The sequence below is a fragment of the Eucyclogobius newberryi genome, unplaced genomic scaffold (genome assembly GCF_026437365.1).
Source record: "Eucyclogobius newberryi isolate DKJ021-1_F unplaced genomic scaffold, fEucNew1.0.hap1 SCAF_42, whole genome shotgun sequence".
In the NCBI taxonomy this organism is placed as follows: domain Eukaryota; kingdom Metazoa; phylum Chordata; class Actinopteri; order Gobiiformes; family Gobiidae; genus Eucyclogobius; species Eucyclogobius newberryi.
In genome coordinates, this window is record NW_027316079.1 from 139,717 (window position 1) to 158,344 (window position 18,628).

General features: G+C 52.4%; 1 protein-coding gene across 1 annotated transcript in view; it reads left to right on the forward strand.

Moving 5' to 3' along the window:
- Positions 1-18,628, forward strand: part of mgaa (MAX dimerization protein MGA a) — a 55,025-nt gene that overhangs the window by 5,075 nt on the left and 31,322 nt on the right. Inside the window, exons 2-10 of the mRNA XM_072464241.1 lie at positions 2,814-3,229; positions 3,650-4,450; positions 4,773-6,894; positions 13,669-13,756; positions 14,012-14,863; positions 14,932-15,033; positions 15,427-15,543; positions 16,277-16,381; positions 17,451-18,445. Of these exons, the coding sequence (XP_072320342.1) occupies positions 2,880-3,229; positions 3,650-4,450; positions 4,773-6,894; positions 13,669-13,756; positions 14,012-14,863; positions 14,932-15,033; positions 15,427-15,543; positions 16,277-16,381; positions 17,451-18,445 (5,532 nt within the window). The 5' untranslated portion in view covers positions 2,814-2,879. The remainder of the gene's footprint in view (positions 1-2,813; positions 3,230-3,649; positions 4,451-4,772; positions 6,895-13,668; positions 13,757-14,011; positions 14,864-14,931; positions 15,034-15,426; positions 15,544-16,276; positions 16,382-17,450; positions 18,446-18,628) is intronic.

Sequence of the window (18,628 nt, forward strand, 5' to 3'; positions counted from 1 at the left end):
CTGTAGGTCATCAGCAGGTATCGGCAGGCCAGGCAAGCCGCGGCTCGTGCTGTCGCAGAGGCAAAAACCTGGGCCTGGGAGGAGTTCGGGGAGGCCATGGAGGAGGACTATCGGTCGGCCCCAACGAAATTCTGGCAAACCGTCCGGCGCCTCAGAAAGGGGAAGCAGTGCCTCACCAACACCGTTTACGGTGCGGGTAGAGGCCTGCTGACCTGGACTGGGGATGTCGTCGGACGGTGGAAGGAATACTTTGAGGATCTCCTTAATCCCTCAATCACGTCTTCCGAACAGAGGAAGTCGAGACCGGGGACTCAGGGGCTGGCTCATCCATCACCCAAGCTGAAGTCACTGAGGTTGTTCGCAAACTCCTCAGTGGCTCCGGGGGTGGATGAGATCTCTGGATGTTGTAGGACTGTCTTGGCTGACACGTCTCTACAACATCACGTGGCGGTCGGGGACCGTGCCTCTGGACTGGCAGACCGGGGTGGTGGTCCCTCTTTTCAAGAAGGAGGACCGGAGAGTGTGTGCCAACTACAGAGGGATCACACTCCTCAGCCTCCCATAAGGTCTATTCCAAGGTACTGGAGAGGAGAATCCGACCGATAGAACCTTAGATTCAGGAGGAGCAGGTTTTCGTCCCGGTCGTGGAACACCTCCATCGGGTGCTCGAGGGTTCATGAGAGTTTGCCCAACCAGTCCACATGTGCTTTGTGGATCTGGAGAAGGCTTTCGACCGTGTCCCTCGGGGTGTCCTTTGGGGGCTGTTCCGGGAGTACGGGGTCCGGGGCCCTTTGCTCAGGGCTGTCTGGTCCCTGTATGACCGGAGCAGGAGCTGTGTTCACTGCCGGCAGTAAGTCAGACCTGTTCCCAGTGCATGTTGGACTCTTCAGGGCTGCGCTTTGTCACCGGTTCTGTTCATAGTTTTTATGGACAGAATCTCTAGGCGCAGTCAGGGGTCGGAGGGTGCGGTCAGGGGTCGGAGGGTGCGGTCAGGGGTCGGAGGGTGCGGTCAGGGGCCTGAGAGTGTCCGGTTTGGGGACCACAGGATCTCATCTCTGCTGTTTGCAGACGATGTTGTCCTGATGGCTCCATCAAACCCGGACCTGCAGCTGCACTGGGACGGTTTGAGCCGAGTGTGAAGCGTCTGGGATGAGAATCAGCTCCAAATCAGAGGTCATGGTTCTCAACTGGAAAAAGGTGTCTTGCCCTCTTCAGGTGGGTGGGGGGTCTTTGCCCCAAGTGGAGGAGTTCAAGTATCTCAGGATCTTGTTCACGAGTGAGTGAAGGATGGAGCGTGAGATCGACAGTTGGATCGGTGCAGCGGCTGCAGTGATGCAGTCGCTGCATCGGACCGTTGTGGTAAGGAGGGAGCTGAGCCGAAAGGCAAAGCTCTCAATTTACCGGTCGGTCTACGTTCTGACCTCACCTATGGTCATGAGCTTTGGGTAGTGACCGAAAGAACAAGATCGCAGATACAAGCGGTCGAAATGAGTTTCCTTCGCCGGGTGGCTGGGCGCTCCCTTAGAGATAAGGTGAGGAGCTCGGCCACACGGGGGGAGCTCGGAGTAGAGCCGCTGCTCCTCCAGCTGAGGTGGCTCAGGCATCTGTTCCGGAGCCTTCTGGGCCCCTCCCTCAGGAGATGTTCCGGGCATGTCCCACTGGGAAGAGGCCCCGGGGAAGATCCAGGACACGCTGGAGAGACTATGTCTCTCGGCTGGCCTGGGAACGCCTCGGGATCCCCCCGGAGGAGTTGGAGGAAGTGTCTGGGGAGAAGGAAGTCTGGGTATGTGTGTGTGTGTGTGTGTGTATATATACATATATATATATATATGTGTATGTATATATATATATATATATATATATATATATATATATATATACACACACACACACACACACACATACACACACACACACACACATACATACACACACACATACACACACACACACACACATACATACACACACACATACATACATACATACATACACACACACAGGCTTCAACAGTCCAGGGGTCAGGCTTCAACAGTCCAGGGGTCAGGCTTCAACAGTCCAGGGGTCAGAGGCTTCAACAGTCCAGGGGTCAGGCTTCAACAGTCCAGGGGTCAGGCTTCAACAGTCCAGGGGTCAGGCTTCAACAGTCAATGACGGAAAATGTCTCTATCAACCCGATCATGAACCTAAATCTCATGATTTTAAGACATTTCAATGGACCTTTTGTACGTCGTTATCCATTATTTTGGTAGCTAAGCGGGGGGAACATGCCGGGTGCCGCCATGTTTGTTGTGATGACGCTGCTGGGCGTGTTTCAATCCCAGAATGCATTTGCGTAAGTCAAATTTCACACCCTGACAGAGCCTGGCATTACTATGGACATGTCAGTGGCGCCGACAAAAGCAGACTAACTTGTAAAAGGCAAGAAGACGACTCCTACGCGTGATCTGTTTTGTAACAGACGCATGTGGAGGACTGAAAATGATGACGCACATGTGCTGCGCGGTGCGTTATCGGTCCTTTGGGATGAAAGTCAGGTTTACCAGCGTGATATAAATATTCGACACGGTGGTTCAGGAAAGACCGGTCGGTGAGTCAGCGAAATAATTGACAAAAGATTTTGACGTATTTTCAACAAAATGCTGATTTTTTTTTTCTTTTTTTTTTTTCTTTCAGTCGGCTAGTTTCATAGCGGGTCGGTCGGGTTACGGCAAACAGACATGTTCTTTTGCTCAGCCTGATATACATTATTTATGTTCATTAACCAGACTCTGGCTGACCTCCCGCCTTCACCTGCTCCTCTTGTGTTGCAGGAGTCTGTCGCACCGGACCCAGGACCCTTGGGGCCTTCGGGGGCTGTAGATGTCTAAGTCCTGCCCATGGCTCAGACACAGCACAGAGAGATGGTGCTGCTTCAGGAAGAAACGTCCGGCCTGGCGCCCTCTGCTGGAGGGCACAGGCGAGGCGAGGACAGAGGGAAAACTGACCCTCAACCTCAGGAAGAGCCCCGGCCAGAGGAGAACCTGCCCCCAGACTGCGTGCAGCGGGGCGTCCGGGTGACTCTGGACAACAACAGCATGTGGAACGAGTTCTACCGCTGCCGCACGGAGATGATTGTGACCAAACAGGGCAGTCGCATGTTCCCGTCCTGCCGCTTCCGCCTCGCCGGCCTCAGTCCACACAAGAAGTACTGTCTGCTGATGGACGTGCAGCCGGCCGACGCCCACAGGTACAGCTGCAGGTGCAAGATGTGTCCAGACAGGATCATATTGAGTAAATCGTCTATAACTAAAACGGTTAAAAATGAGCAGATTAAAGACGATTTGAAAAGAATCGTACGCCTGTTGCAATCATAAGTGTGATAGATGGCTACAAAAAAAATCTTGATTAACGTTAATATTTAAACTTACTTTATGCCACCAATAAACCAAAAGCAGACGAATCTTAATCTTAACACTTTTCTATATGTAGACTATTGTTTAAGATGATGCAATTCATTAATAAAACATGTTTAATAGGTCATAGAAATTATTATTTGATACTTTTACAGCATATAATTTTACCAAGTCAATTATGTATGAGGCTTTAGGATTAAAATCGCCTGAATCGTCTGACTCGAGTGTCTCATTTTTGTCCCGCTCTCCCACAGGTACCGCTGGGTCGGGCGTGGCTGGCAGGTTTGCGGTCGAGCCGAGAATCAGGTGAAAACGCCGGGCTTCGCTCACCCCGAGTCGCCCGCCTCAGGCCAGCACTGGATGCAAAGCCCGGTGTCATTTTACCGCCTCAAACTGACGAGCGACGGCGAGGACCAGGGCGGAAACGCGGTGCTGCACCTGAACCAGCGCTACCTGCCGCGCCTGCACGTGGTCCAGACAGAGCGGGCCAAAGACGTGAAGCTGGGCGGCGCTGGAGTCCTCACCTTTACCTTCCCTCAGACGGAGTTCATGGCGGTGTCGGCATATCAGAACGCCAGATTCACACAGCTCAAAGTGGAGTACAACCCGTTCTCCAAAGGCCTGAAAGACGACGCCGCAGCAAAAGGGCTCAGACTGAACTCTAAAGAACCGGCGCCAGAACAGAACCCGCTGAAGAAGAGCCTGAAGTCGCTGCTAGCCAACCATAAACCCAAGAGTTCCAAACCCACAGAGCCCAAAGCAGAAACACAAGACTCTCCCAAAAACACCTTCACAGACCAGACCAGATCCTCATCCACAGACCAGACCAGATCCTCATCCACAGACCAGACCAGATCCTCATCCACAGACCAGACCAGATCCTCATCCACAGACCAGACCAGATCCTCATCCACAGACCAGACCAGATCCTCATCCACAGACCAGACCAGATCCTCATCCACAGACCAGACCAGATCCTCATCCACAGACCAGACCAGATCCTCGTCCTCAGAACGCGCCAAGACTGCATCTAAAGCCCCAACAGAACAAACGTGGTAAGAGCCGAGGTCAATAAGAAGAATTTCCAAAAGGTTTGATTAAAGCTGTTCTGTGTCTGTGAGTGAGAAGTCTCGTCCTTGTAAGTAAAATGTTCTGATGCCGTCACCATTTTAAACCTGGAGAGAGGTTCTTGTCCCTTATTCAAGAGTCGGTCCATATGAGGCCGTGATGTAGAAAACGATCAGTTGAACCACATTAGTTTGTTTGCTCTAAGTCTCTTCAACAGTAAATTAGAAGTGTTCCACCAGTATGAGCTCATGATACTAGAAAATGTCTCTAATTCCTTGTATTACCTGTTTCCATGTTTGCCTCCTGCAGCGATGCCTCTCGTCCGTCCAAGAAGTTGTTCTCTGAGCGAATTCGAGAGGCGCACGTGGCTCTGCAGAGGTGTAACTTATCCCACTACGAAGCGTCCGCTCCACAGACCTCACAAAGCAGCAAAGACTCTGAGAAAGAGACCAGAGGCCAAACGGACAAAATCTGCTCCAAAAACACTCAAACTAAACCATCTTTTTTCACTTTGTCGGTCAAAGACGACTCGAGGACAGAGGTTTCTAAAGAGAACAAACCTTCAGCTTCGACCACTTCAAAGTCTGAATCTGCGTCTGACGCAAAGGTTCAGAAACGCCCAGCGCCGTTGCCTCTTTCTGCGCTCGGTTTGTTCTTAAAGCAACATTCGGCCAAATCAAAAAAAGGAAAAGTCGAAGCGGGAAATTCTAAAGACTCCGATTCAGCAAAAGGACAAAAAGTGGAACCAAACCTGGAAACTGACTGTGAACCGCGTTTGAGTGAGTCCAAAGAGTGTCTCGCAGCGACGGAACGCCAAGGAAAGGAGTTCTCCTTAAGGAACACGACAGATGAACTGTTCTCCAGAGCAACAAAGAAACCAGAAAACAATGCAGATATTCAGACTTTTAATTTTGCTAAAGAAATATCTATACATCAATCAAAGCAAGAGTCATTGCAAACGGACATACTGAAGGTGGGCACTGGCCTGTCAACGGAAAGTCAATCAGTAACTTTTAAAGACTCTTCTAATCAGGAATGTGCAGTACAAAATGTTAAAAAACCTCGAAAGAAACAAAAATCATGCAAGAAGTCAAAATGGCACAAACCTAAACCAAAAGAAGCAACTTGTCCTCCAACAGTGTCAAAAACGGAGCGTTCCCCTTCGAAACTGGACCTCTCAAAGGACAGTTTAGTTGAAAACTCATATTTAGATTCTGATTTAAAAGAACAAAATGAGACTGATCAAAATCCAGCTTCAGATTCAACCTCGACAGTGTTACAAACCTCACCGCCGCCATTTTGTGTCCTTCCTGCCGTTTCGCCTCAGTTTGCAGTGTCCCCTTCCTCGCAGCTGGATTCGGTGTTGCCCGACACTGCTTCTTTGTCCGACCCGGAGTGCGCGGCTTTCCGGTTCGAGCCCCTTTCTCCAACCGGCTCTCCAGAATCTCTCCCTGCTTTTCCCGAGTCGTTAGCGTTGGATCTAGAGCCGCCTGACGCTCCTATAATAGACTCTGAACCCGAGAAAGACTTCGGTAAATCAGACCTGTCTGTTTTCAAGTGGCATACCGTGTTACCGCCGCAGGAGCCGTGTCTATCCTCGCCTTTCTCCACCTTTCAACCTGACACTTCCGCTTCGATGGAGCCGTCTGTGCTCGACCATCAGTCGGGAAGCGGCGCGTCATCTCTGCCTCCCGAAGCTTCTGCCTTTCAGGAGCAGTCTTTGCCGTTTCCAGGTGAACTCTCACCTCTCGCGCTACAGTTCCCCGTCTCGCCCACGTTCTCTTCGCTGGACGGTGATACACTCTCGCCTACCGACCTCACAGAGCTGGTGCATTTCTTCGCGGGAGCTGATTCAGATTTAGGAATCGGGGACGAGTTTTCGAACCCGGCGGCGGAAGAACAGACTGAGCAGATTCTGGCAACGAGTGCAGCGGTGAGTCTGAAGCCGGAGGGGACGGAGGGGACGGAGGGGACGGAGGGGACGGAGGAGACGAGGCCCGATCAGACGAGGCCCGATCAGACGAGGCCCGATCAGACGAGGCCCGATCAGACGAGGCCCGATCAGACGAGGCCCGATCAGACGAGGCCCGATCAGACGAGGCCCGATCAGACGAGGCCCGATCAGACGAGGCCCGATCAGACGCGGCCCGATCAGACGCGGCCCGATCAGACGAGGCCCGATCAGACGAGGCCCGATCAGACGAGGCCCGATCAGACGAGGCCCGATCAGACGAGGCCCGATCAGACGAGGCCCGATCAGACGCGGCCCGATCAGACGCCCGGTGAGCAGAAGAAACCACAGAGGAAGAGGAGGCGTGGTGCTTCAAAAGTGACCTCGGACCTGGAGCTGGAGCAGGATCCGTCCTACGCCGTCATGAGGCCCAGTCTGGAGGAAGTGGAGGAGCAGCTGTTCGTCTCCTTCACCTCAAAGGTAAAACTTCAGGGAGGGTTTTTGAAGGGGACGTACGTCAAATGTGTTGTATATTGCTTCATATCTAAGTCATTACATAACATAAAATAAAGCACACAGTTTTAAGTCTCACTGGACTCATGGACCAGAAGCTCCTGAGGGCCTTCATCCTCCATGTTTGCCACAGCAGCAGGAGTGAACCCGGTGACCAGATGTTGGGACTCGTTCACCGTTGCACACAGGAAACCTATGGTTGTGGGCCTCAGGAGGGCGTCACAAACACTGAACACACGTATAATGTCCTTGTGCTTTCATGTAGCTGCAGTACACGTGTCAGTCCAGCAGGGTCACTTCCAGGCCATGTCACTCAAACAGGTCGACTTCTGTACTTTTCCCGGTTGAGTTTTTTGTTTTTACCTTGACACGTTTGGGTGAGCGTCTGTCACGTGACTGACCACGGTCCTAGTGCTGAAGCTCCTCCCTCCTCCATCATGTGGGCGTGGTGTGAGCGTTGGTGCAGATGCCTTCAAGGAATTGGAGGATTTTTTTGCCGAGTTGAGAACTAAAGCCTCTGTTAGTCCCTTTCTTTAAAATGCACATGCGCACACTACAGCCCCGCCCTCCTGTTAGAGGCCGCCTCCCATCACACTACAGCCCCGCCCTCCTGTTAGAGGCCGCCTCCCATCACACTACAGCCCCGCCCTCCTGTTAGAGGCCGCCTCCCATCACACTACAGCCCCGCCCTCCTGTTAGAGGCCGCCTCCCATCACACTACAGCCCCGCCCTCCTGTTAGAGGCCGCCCCCATCAAACACAGCCCCGCCCTCCTCCCATCACACACAGCCCCGCCCTCCTGTTAGAGGCCGCCTCCCATCACACTACAGCCCCGCCCTCCTGATAGAGACCGCCTCCCATCACACTACAGCCCCGCCCTCCTGTTAGAGGCCGCCTCCCATCACACCACAGCCCCGCCCTCCTGATAGACGCCGCCTCCCATCACACTACAGCCCCGCCCTCCTGTTAGAGGCCGCCTCCCATCACACCACAGCCCCGCCCTCCTGTTAGAGGCCGCCTCCCATCACACCACAGCCCCGCCCTCCTGTTAGAGGCCGCCTCCCATCACACTACAGCCCCGCCCTCCTGTTAGAGGCCGCCTCCCATCACACCACAGCCCCGCCCTCCTGTTAGAGGCCGCCTCCATCACACTACAGCCCCGCCCTCCTGTTAGAGGCCGCCTCCCATCACACTACAGCCCCGCCCTCCTGTTAGAGGCCGCCTCCCATCACACCACAGCCCCGCCCTCCTGTTAGAGGCCGCCTCCCATCACACTACAGCCCCGCCCTCCTGTTAGAGGCCGCCTCCCATCACACTACAGCCCCGCCCTCCTGTTAGAGGCCGCCTCCCATCACACCACAGCCCCGCCCTCCTGTTAGAGGCCGCCTCCAATCACACCACAGCCCCGCCCTCCTGTTAGAGGCCGCCTCCCATCACACTACAGCCCCGCCCTCCTGTTAGAGGCCGCCTCCCATCACACCACAGCCCCGCCCTCCTGTTAGAGGCCGCCTCCCATCACACCACAGCCCCGCCCTCCTGTTAGAGGCCGCCTCCAATCACACCACAGCCTTGCCCTCCTGTTAGAGGCCGCCTCCCAACACACACAGCCCTGCCCTCCTGTTAGAGGCCGCCTCCCATCACACCACAGCCCCGCCCTCCTGTTAGAGGCCGCCTCCAATCACACCACAGCCTTGCCCTCCTGTTAGAGGCCGCCTCCCAACACACACAGCCCTGCCCTCCTGTTAGAGGCCGCCTCCCATCACACTACAGCCCCGCCCTCCTGTTAGTGGCCGCCTCCCATCACACCACAGCCCCGCCCTCCTGTTAGAGGCCGCCTCCCATCACTTTTAGGCAGGATTCTTCTGATTTTGGCTCTTGTTGCGCAAATGGAAATAGGCTGTTTTACAAGCTTGATTTATATGAGCTTTAAATGAGAGCTCCTGGTCAAATAAGACTCCAAGGTTTCTTACAGTAGAACTGGAGGCAACACTGACATTGTCCAGTGTGACTATCTGCTCAGATAGAGCGTCTCGTAGATGCTTAGGACCAGCACAATGACCTCGGTTTTTTCAGGGTTAAGAAGCAGGTAGTTTAGTGTCATCCAGGTTTTTATCTCCTTCACACAAGTACTAAGTCTGTCTACTTGATCGCTCTGATCAGGTTTCATTGATAAATACAGCTGAGTGTCGTCTGCAGAGCAGTGGAAGTTAATGCCATGTGACCTGATAATGTTGCCTAATGGCAGCATATAAAGAGTAAACAGAATTGGACCGAGTACCGAACCCTGTGGCACACCGTAAATTACTTTAGAGCTTGGTGAGGAGCTCTGGTTTACATTAACAAATTGGAACCTATCAGATAGATAGGATTTAAACCAGCTGAGGGCTGTTCCTCCAACACCTACATCACATTCTAACCTCTGCAGTAGAATGTTGTGGTCGATGGTCAAACGCTGCGCTGAGGTCCAACAGAACCAGGATTGAGACCAGTCCATCGTCAGCGGCTAATAACAAATCATTTGTGACTTTAACTAGTGCAGTTTCAGTGCTGTGGTGGGCTCTGAACCCTGACTGGAAAACTTCAAATAAGTTATTGTCCTGCAGGTGGCGACAAAGCTGTTTTACTACAACTTTTTCAAGGATTTTAGAGACGAAGGGAAGATTTGAAATAGGTCTGTAGTTTAACAATAGGTCGGGATCTAGATGAGTCTTTTTCAGAAGAGGTTTAATGACTGCATGTTTGAAGGACTGTGGAACATAGCCACTTTGGAGTGAAGTATTTATTATATTAAGAATAGGGTCTATAATTAGGGGGAGAATGTCTTTGAGGAGCTTGGAATGGGGTCTAGGACACAAGTTGAGCTTTTAGAGGACATAATGGCTGAAGTTCTCTCTCTTGATCAACAGTGAACCTTTCTAAGTTTACAGCTGGATTTATATGGGACGTTAGATTTACAGCTTGGGCTAGTTCAGGGCTAATAACGGGGGTAATTTCATCTAATTTATCTCTGATTGTTTTTATTTTATTATTAAAAAATAGGAGGAAATCATCAGAGCTAAGTGTAGCTGGGATTGAGGGCTCTACTGCACTGTGACAGTTTGTTAGCCTAGCTACAGTGCTGAAAAGGAATTTAGTGTTACTTTAGTTGACTTCTATTAGATTTGAATAATATCTGGTTTGGGCCTTACGCAGAGCCTGCTTATAGGACAGCAGGCAACTTTTCCATGCTTTTAGGGATTCTTCTGTGTGAGAGCGACGAAATAATCCCTCTAACTTTCTAACTCTTTGTTTATGTGAACGCAGTTCTTGGTTGTACCATGGGGAGGCGCGCTTTGGCCTAATGACCTTCTGTTTTAACGGCGCGACAACGTCAAGAGCAGACTTCAGAGAATTCATGGTCAAGTCGACACATTGATCACTTAAACTGGGACTAAAGCTGTTCTCAGCAGGATCACATGACATGATCACATGACGTGATCACATGACATGATCACATGACATGATCACATGACGTGATCACATGACGTGATCACATGACGTGATCACATGACGTGATCACATGACATGATCACATGACATGATCACATGACACGATCACATGACGTGATCACATGACGTGATCACATGACGTGATCACATGACATGATCACATGACACGATCACATGACATGTCACTGAATATTGGCTCTATTATTTCTTTGAATTTTGAGATAGATTTTTCAGATATTGTCCTTTTCATTATAATTTTATTTTGTGGGACTGGATGATCTTTAAGAATAAACTGAAAGGTAATTATGAAATGATCTGACAATATAGGGTTTTGAGGGAGGACAATGAGGTCACTAATCTCTGTTCCATACGTTAGGACAAGATCCAGAGTGTTCTTGTGAGTGTGAGTCGCTTTATTTACATTCTGAGTGAAACCAATGCTGTCTAACAAGGCGCTGAAGGCATTACTGAGAGAGTCATCACTCATGTTCACGTGGATATTAAAGTCTCCAACTATAACTATTTTATCCCAGGCTAACACTAAGTTTGATATAAAGTCAGAAAACTCTGTTAAAAACTCTGAGTAGGGACCAGGAGGTCGGTAGATAACTATGAACAAAACTCCTTTTTGGTTTTTCATATTTGGACATGTGATCGACAGCATAAGGCTTTCAAATGAGTGAAATGCATTGTTAGTTTTAGGGCTCATGAGTAGGCTTGAGTGTGAGATCACTGCCACACCACCACCTCGGCCTGTGCTCCTGGAGGTGTGACAGGTAACATGGGTGGGGTTAACATGGGTGGGTGGGGTTAACATGGGTGGGTGGGGTTTACATGGGTGGGTGGGGTTAACATGGGTGGGTGGGGTTAACATGGGTGGGTGGGGTTTACATGGGTGGGTGGGGTTAACATGGGTGGGTGGGGTGGACTCATTTAGTCTGACGTAGTCGTCTTGTTGAAGCCACGTTTCAGTTGGAGCTGAAGATCTATGTTATAGTCACTAATTAATTCATTAACTAAGAGCGATTTGGAGGAAATTGCTCTAATGTTTAGCAGTCCACATTTTACGTGTTTATTCATTTGTGTATTTGTGTCATTTGTGATTGTTATTTTCCTTAAGTTATTTGGTCTGAGCCTGAAATATTTTTTCTGAGATGTGACTTTTTGGCATTATTTGTACGAGGGACACGAGGGACACGAGGGACACGAGGGACACACACAGTCTCTATCTGTCTTGAATCTGAACACTTCACATGTGACAGAGCGGGCAGGAGTTCAGCGACAGAGGAGCGTCTTACACTGCTGCTCTGCGCCCGGGGCTCATCCCTAGATGGTCACTTAACACGACTAAGACTATCGGTCAAATTCCGAACTAATAGGGATGTACCCTCCGAAGTCGGATGGATGCCATCCCTGCGTATGAGCCCGGGCTTTCCCCAAAACGCACTCCAGTTATCAACAAAGACTACGTTGTTTTGAGGGCACCATCTAGATAACCAGCTGTTGATGCTGAGAGATGGCTGTACAATTCAGCATTGATCCGATTGGGCAGGGGACCAGAAAATATTACAGTGTCTGACATCGACTTCGCTAGGTCACACACCGCGGCTACTTGAACTTTGAGCACCTCTGATTGTCTCCGCCGGGCGTCGTTACCGCCTGCGTGAACCACGACTCGCCGGAAACGGGTCCTACTCCGCTTTAAGATCCTAAGGTTTCCTTCGATGTCACCCATTCTGGCCCCTGGGTAACACCTAACGCTAGCAGCTGGCAGCTTCACGTCTCTAACAATAGAACTCCCGATTACAAGAGTTTCTCTCGTGTGTTCAGCGGGCGTGTGATCGCTGAGGGGAGAAAACCTATTATAGACGTGAAGCTCACGGCGCTCTGAGGTTCGGCGTTTAGCGCCTTGTCCCCTCCGAACTGTCACAAATTGGTCCCTATTCTGTCTCTGGTCTAGTCCCGGCTGCACGGGAGACGCTGAGGGGCTGAGCTCGGTCTTACTGCTACTGCTACTGCTAATGCTACGCCCTGCAGCGCGGTACGGTAGCCCTCGCGCTAAAACCGAACTATAACTGGACTTAAGCTCCTCTAAACAGCGGATCCGCGCTTCTAACTCCGTAACCCTGGCCTCCAAAACTACCACTACACTGCACTTCACGCACCTATCATCAGAGAAGGAGCCAGGGTTCTGACTCGACATATGACAGCTCAAACAGGTAAAGGTAGATTCAGCCATGACGCTAGCGGCTAGGCTACGCTAGGCTAGTTCAGGCTGGAGCTAGAGAGTGAGGAGGGCTTTTTAATCCACGAAATACTGAAAAGCGAGCGGCTTGAGGCTCCGGATTGTTTGCGGAGAAATCAAACGTTCACTTTCGTGTATATGATGCGTAAATAGTGTGTATAATTCGTGGATTAATCGGTAAAAGGCTCTAAGAACGAACAGCTCTGAAAACGCGACACACTCACCGGAAATGACGTCACCCTCCAATAGTGAGGTGACGGTCCCTTATGAGGTCTTGACGATGTGGCTGACATGGGGAGTGAAGGAGAGGGTGGGGTCCATGATGACACCGAGATTGCGTACCAGGGTAGAGGGGGTGATGGTCGAGGTGTCGATGCTGAGTGAAAAGGGACCAGTTTTATTGAGAGTGGATTTGGTGCCAATGAGGAGGAGCTCTGTTTTGTCACTGTTCAGTTTGAGGAAGTTGAGAGTGAGCCATGATTTTATTGTAGAGATGCAGGTTTGGATGTGGCTGAGGGGAGGGTGTGGGTGAGGGGGTGTGGGTGTGGGTGTGGGTGTGGGTGAGGGGGTGTGGATGTGGCTGAGGGGAGGGTTTTGGGTGGATTTGGTGGTGAGGTATATCTGGGTGTCGTCAGCGTAGCAGTGAAAGTCCAGGTTGGCGGAGGATGTGACCAAGGGGGAAGATGTAGCAGATGAAGAGGAGCGGGCCGAGGACTGAGCCCTGGGGGACCCCCTGCGTTACTGGGGAGAGGGTGGATGAGTGACCGGAGAGGGAACTCTTGCCTGTTGGTGAGGTAGGATGTGAGCCAGTCGAGTGCAGAGCCCTCAACACCCAGTTGGCGCAGCCTTTGTAGGAGATGTTTATAGTTTATTGTATTTTTGTTCACATTTTGGGACTTAAAGACCATGCAACACATCCAAACAATGCACCTTCTGTTCTGTTGGTTCTCACTGGTTCTCACTGGTTCCTACTGGTTCTCACTGGTTCTCACTGCCTTGGTGTTTCAGGAGGCGTTGGAGCTGCACATCGGAGATTCTCCAGAAAACTCTCAGACTGAACCTGCCTCATCTCTTTGCTCCACAGACACCAGGAACGGTAAGGATTTAATCATCAGTCAGTCAGGTGGTCACTACCTCTGACCACTGCCCAAAGCCCCTTTATGGTCCTTTTTGTGGGTGTAACCGTGAATAATCTTAAGAACATTTCATCTGTGACATCCATAAAAGACCATGGTGGCTTCTTGCTCTGGGCCCAGTCAGGTCCGGGTCCTGGTCCTGTCTCGGGTCCTGGTCCTGTCTCAGGTCCTGGTCCGTCTCCTTTATTCATGTTTCTAACCTTGTTCTTGTGCAGTGTCGGTGAGTTTGTTGAAGATCCACCTCAACTCATCTGCTCAAGACCTGGAGACACCTGAGGCTACTCTGGAAAGAGAGGGAGACGAGGAAACGCAAAGGAAACTACTTGAGGACCTAGGAAAGAAGAAACAACTGGAAGAAGCAGGAGAGAGGACGCGACTGGAGGAAGCAGGAGAGAGGACGCGACTGGAGGAAGCAGGAGAGAGGACGCGACTGGAGGAAGCAGGAGAGAGGACGCGACTGGAGGAAGCAGGAGAGAGGACGCGACTGGAGGAAGCAGGAGAGAGGACGCGACTAGAGGAAGCAGGAGAGAGGACGCAACTGGAGGAAGCAGGAGAGAGGACGCGACTGGAGGAAGCAGGAGAGAGGACGCGACTGGAGGAAGCAGGAGAGAGGACGCGACTGGAGGAACCAGGAGAGAGGACGCGACTGGAGGAACTGGACCAACCCGACCTGGAAACAGCTGCTGCTCCAATGACTAAAAACACTATTGTCCAAACTAAGGACACCAAGTTCTACAACGAGGACGCCAACGGCAGCTTCCTGGAGGATGCAGAGAACGAGGAGCCGTCCAGAACCTGCTCACGTGAGGACCCCGCCTCACCTGTCCCCGCCCCCTGTGCTGTCCAGCGCTCACCTGAGGACCCCGCCTCACCTGTCCCCGCCCCCTGTGCTGTCCAGCGCTCACCTGAGGACCCCGCCTCACCTGTCCCCGCCCCCTGTGCTGTCCAGCGCTCACCTGAGGACCCCGCCTCACCTGTCCCCGCCCCCTGTGCTGTCCAGCGCTCACCTGAGGACCCCGCCTCACCTGTCCCCGCCCCCTGTGCTGTCCAGCGCTCAGAGGAACATGGTGAGTCTTCTGGACGTGTTGGCGCTCTAGAATGTTTCGTGAGGTTCAAGTGACTCTTGGTGTTTCAGCCTCGTCTCTGGAGGAGCAGATCTGTGAGTTTGAGCTGGTTCTTCTGAGAGACGTGAAGCTCATGAAGCACAAGCAGGTCATCCACCCGCTGTTACAAGAAGGTACTGCACTTTCACCACTTCCTGCTGCGGCGCCAGCAGGAAGTGGTGGATCCGACGCGCTCGGCTTTATCGTTTTGGAGTTTTCCGATAGCAATATGATGTCGATATTATGAACAGAGATCAAACGCATTAGTTGAGGTTTAAAAATGTGAAAAATGAGTTTCAAAAGTGCAGAAATTTTGATCTTTATTCAGCTCTTTTTGTTGTATTTTTAATGATCAATGATAAACACAATATTCAAAATCATCAAGCATTATTTTAATTAAATAAGACGAGATAAATATGATTTTAAACTGAGAGAATATGAATCAAACAAGAAACGCTCTGACTTAAGTCGTTTTATAAAGTTTATTTCTGTTTAAAGTCGTTTTATAAAGTTTATTTCTGTTATAGTGGGTCTGAAGATGAGCCTGCTCGACCCCGCCCTTCCTGTAGACCTGCAGTACCTGGGCATCCCTTTGCCCCTCCCCCCTCCACAAGCCAATCAGGAGCCGAGTTCAGCCGACACAGGTGAGCTCAGACTCTCACCTGTCCCCGCCCCCTGTACTGTACCTCAGACTCTCCCCTCTCACCTGTCCCCGCCCCCTGTACTGTACCTCAGACTCTCCCCTCTCACCTGTCCCCGCCCCCTGTGCTGTACCTCAGACTCTCCCCTCTCACCTATCCCCGCCCCCTGTACTGTACCTCAGACTCTCCCCTCTCACCTGTCCCCGCCCCCTGTGCTGTACCTCAGACTCTCACCTGTCCCCGCCCCCTGTGCTGTCCAGCGCTCACCTGAGGACCCCGCCTCACCTGTCCCCGCCCCCTGTGCTGTACCTCAGACTCTCCCCTCTCACCTGTCCCCGCCCCCTGTGCTGTACCTCAGACTCTCCCCTCTCACCTGTCCCCGCCCCCTGTGCTGTACCTCAGACTCTCCCCTCTCACCTGTCCCCGCCCCCTGTGCTGTACCTCAGACTCTCCCCTCTCACCTGTCCCCGCCCCCTGTGCTGTACCTCAGACTCTCCCCTCTCACCTGTCCCCGCCCCCTGTGCTGTACCTCAGACTCTCCCCTCTCACCTGTCCCCGCCCCCTGTGCTGTACCTCAGACTCTCCCCTCTCACCTGTCCCCGTCCCCTGTACTGTACCTCAGACTCTCCCCTCTCACCTGTCCCCGCCCCCTGTGCTGTACCTCAGACTCTCCCCTCTCACCTGTCCCCGCCCCCTGTTCTACATCAGTTTCTAACTTTGTCGTGTGGAATTGCAGGAATTTGTGGCGTTTTCGTGTCGCGAACGGGAAAAACCTCGGACGTGACTCGGATCAAAGGCTGGAGAGACAAGTTCAGCTCCGACTCAGCGCTGCCCCCTGAAGGTGAGAGTGTAGTATGACACGCTCAGACCAAATGCATGTTGATGTACCATGAAAATAAATCCAAATCCCCCTCATTCTGCCGCTGACGCCTCTGCAGGCGCTGAGCAGTCTGTGGGCGTGTTCACAGGGCGTGTTCAGAAGGTGTGTTCAGAGGGCGTGTTCACAGGGCGTGTTCAGAAGGTGTGTTCAGAGGGCGTGTTCACAGGGCGTGTTCACAGGGCGTGTTCAGAGGGTGTGTTCAGAGGGCGTGTTCACAGGGCGTGTTCACAGGGCGTGTTCAGAGGGCGTGTTCACAGGGCGTGTTCACAGGGCGTGTTCAGAGGGCGTGTTCACAGGGCGTGTTCAGAGGGCGTGTTCAGAGGGCGTGTTCAGAGGGCGTGTTCACAGGGCGTGTTCAGAGGGCGTGTTCAGAGGGCGTGTTCAGAGGGCGTGTTCGGAGGGTGTGTTCGGAGGGTGTGTTCGGAGGGCGTGTTCGGAGGGCGTGTTCACAGGGCGTGTTCAGAGGGCGTGTTCAGAGGGCGTGTTCAGAGGGCGTGTTCAGAGGGCGTGTTCAGAGGGCGTGTTCAGAGGGCGTGTTCAGAGGGCGTGTTCAGAGGGCGTGTTCAGAGGGCGTGTTCACAGGGCGTGTTCACAGGGCGTGTTCAGAGGGCGTGTTCAGAGGGCGTGTTCAGAGGGCGTGTTCAGAGGGCGTGTTCACAGGGCGTGTTCACAGGGCGTGTTCAGAGGGCGTGTTCACAGGGCGTGTTCACAGGGCGTGTGCAGAGGGCGTGTTCAGAGGGCGTGTTCACAGGGCGTGTTCAGAGGGCGTGTTCACAGGGCGTGTTCAGAGGGCGTGTTCACAGGGCGTGTTCAGAGGGCGTGTTCACAGGGCGTGTTCAGAGGGCGTGTTCACAGGGCGTGTTCAGAGGGCGTGTTCATGCTCCGCCCTCTAACATGAGCTTTTGGAACACACCACTAAACATCTTTACAATGTGGTGTCTAAACCCGGTCTGAACCCGGACTAAACCCGGTCTGAACCCGGACTAAACCTGGTCTGAACCCGGTCTGAACCCGGTCTCTGTCTCCACAGCGCCCCCTGCCTCTGACCCTCCAAAGAAGAATCTGTCGGCGTTCTGCAGCGACATGTTGGACGAGTACCTGGAGTTGGAGGGGAAACTCCTCGACGAACGCGCCTCCTCCTTCACGACCACTGACTCCGCCCCCGTGACCTTCGACCTACCGCTCGCTAGCACGCTAAAGGTGGCTAACGCGGCCGAGCGCAGCACCAGTGAGCTCATCTCGGGCTTCGTGCCTCCCTCCAAACGACCCAAACCGCCGCCAAACCGAGTCGCCAAGAGGACGTTCACGCAGAAGAAGAAACTTGAGCGTAAAGACGAAAACGCCACGACGCTCGCGGCGAGTTCGGACGAGACGAAGAAACAGACGCTCGGGATCAAGAACGCCGAACTGTCGGTCGCCAAGAAAGTGAAGAAAAGGCGATTGTTCAAGCTCGACGATGACGCGAGTCGGTTAAAGACGTTTGGCGAAACCGAAGATAAAGATTTGTCTGTAGAAAACGCTCTGGACTCGTACGATTACGACTTCACTGAACCGATATGTCACTCGCCCAAGTCCAGGAGGAAAAGCATCAACACGTGTGACAGTTCTAACTTGGATCTGAGCCAGTTGGACTTTGACCACACGGAGCCCATATCGGAGCCGTCCGGCAAAGCGTCCGAGTCCGGCCCCAAACGAGGCAAACGCCGGCGGCGGCGGAAGTCGTGGGAGGCGGAGCTGGAGCTGATGGCGCCGCTGGAGTCCGACTCTGAGCTCTGCCAAACGGAGCAGAAACACATGAAGCGACGCCAGACGAGCAACGCCACGGACGATCAGAGAGAAGAGGAGGCGGAGACGAGCCAGCGGAAGGAGGAGCCGGCGAGAGCCAATCAGAGCCTGCCGCTGGTGACGAAGGCGCTGGTGAAGCAGAGGGACCTGGAGCAGAGAGGATTGTGGGAAGGGAAACGGCGAACATACGTGACACACGAGAGAGCCACGGTCGCCCTGAGCTCGCTCTTCACGCTCAAGGTAACGAATGACATCATCAGAACATAAAACTATTATATTCAAATACTTGAATATAGTCTTTGTGTGTGTGTGTGTGTGTATATATATATATATATATATATATATATATATATATATATATATATATATATATATAAATATAAATAAAATGCTCACTTTAGATCTGCAGCATTTATCCAGGAG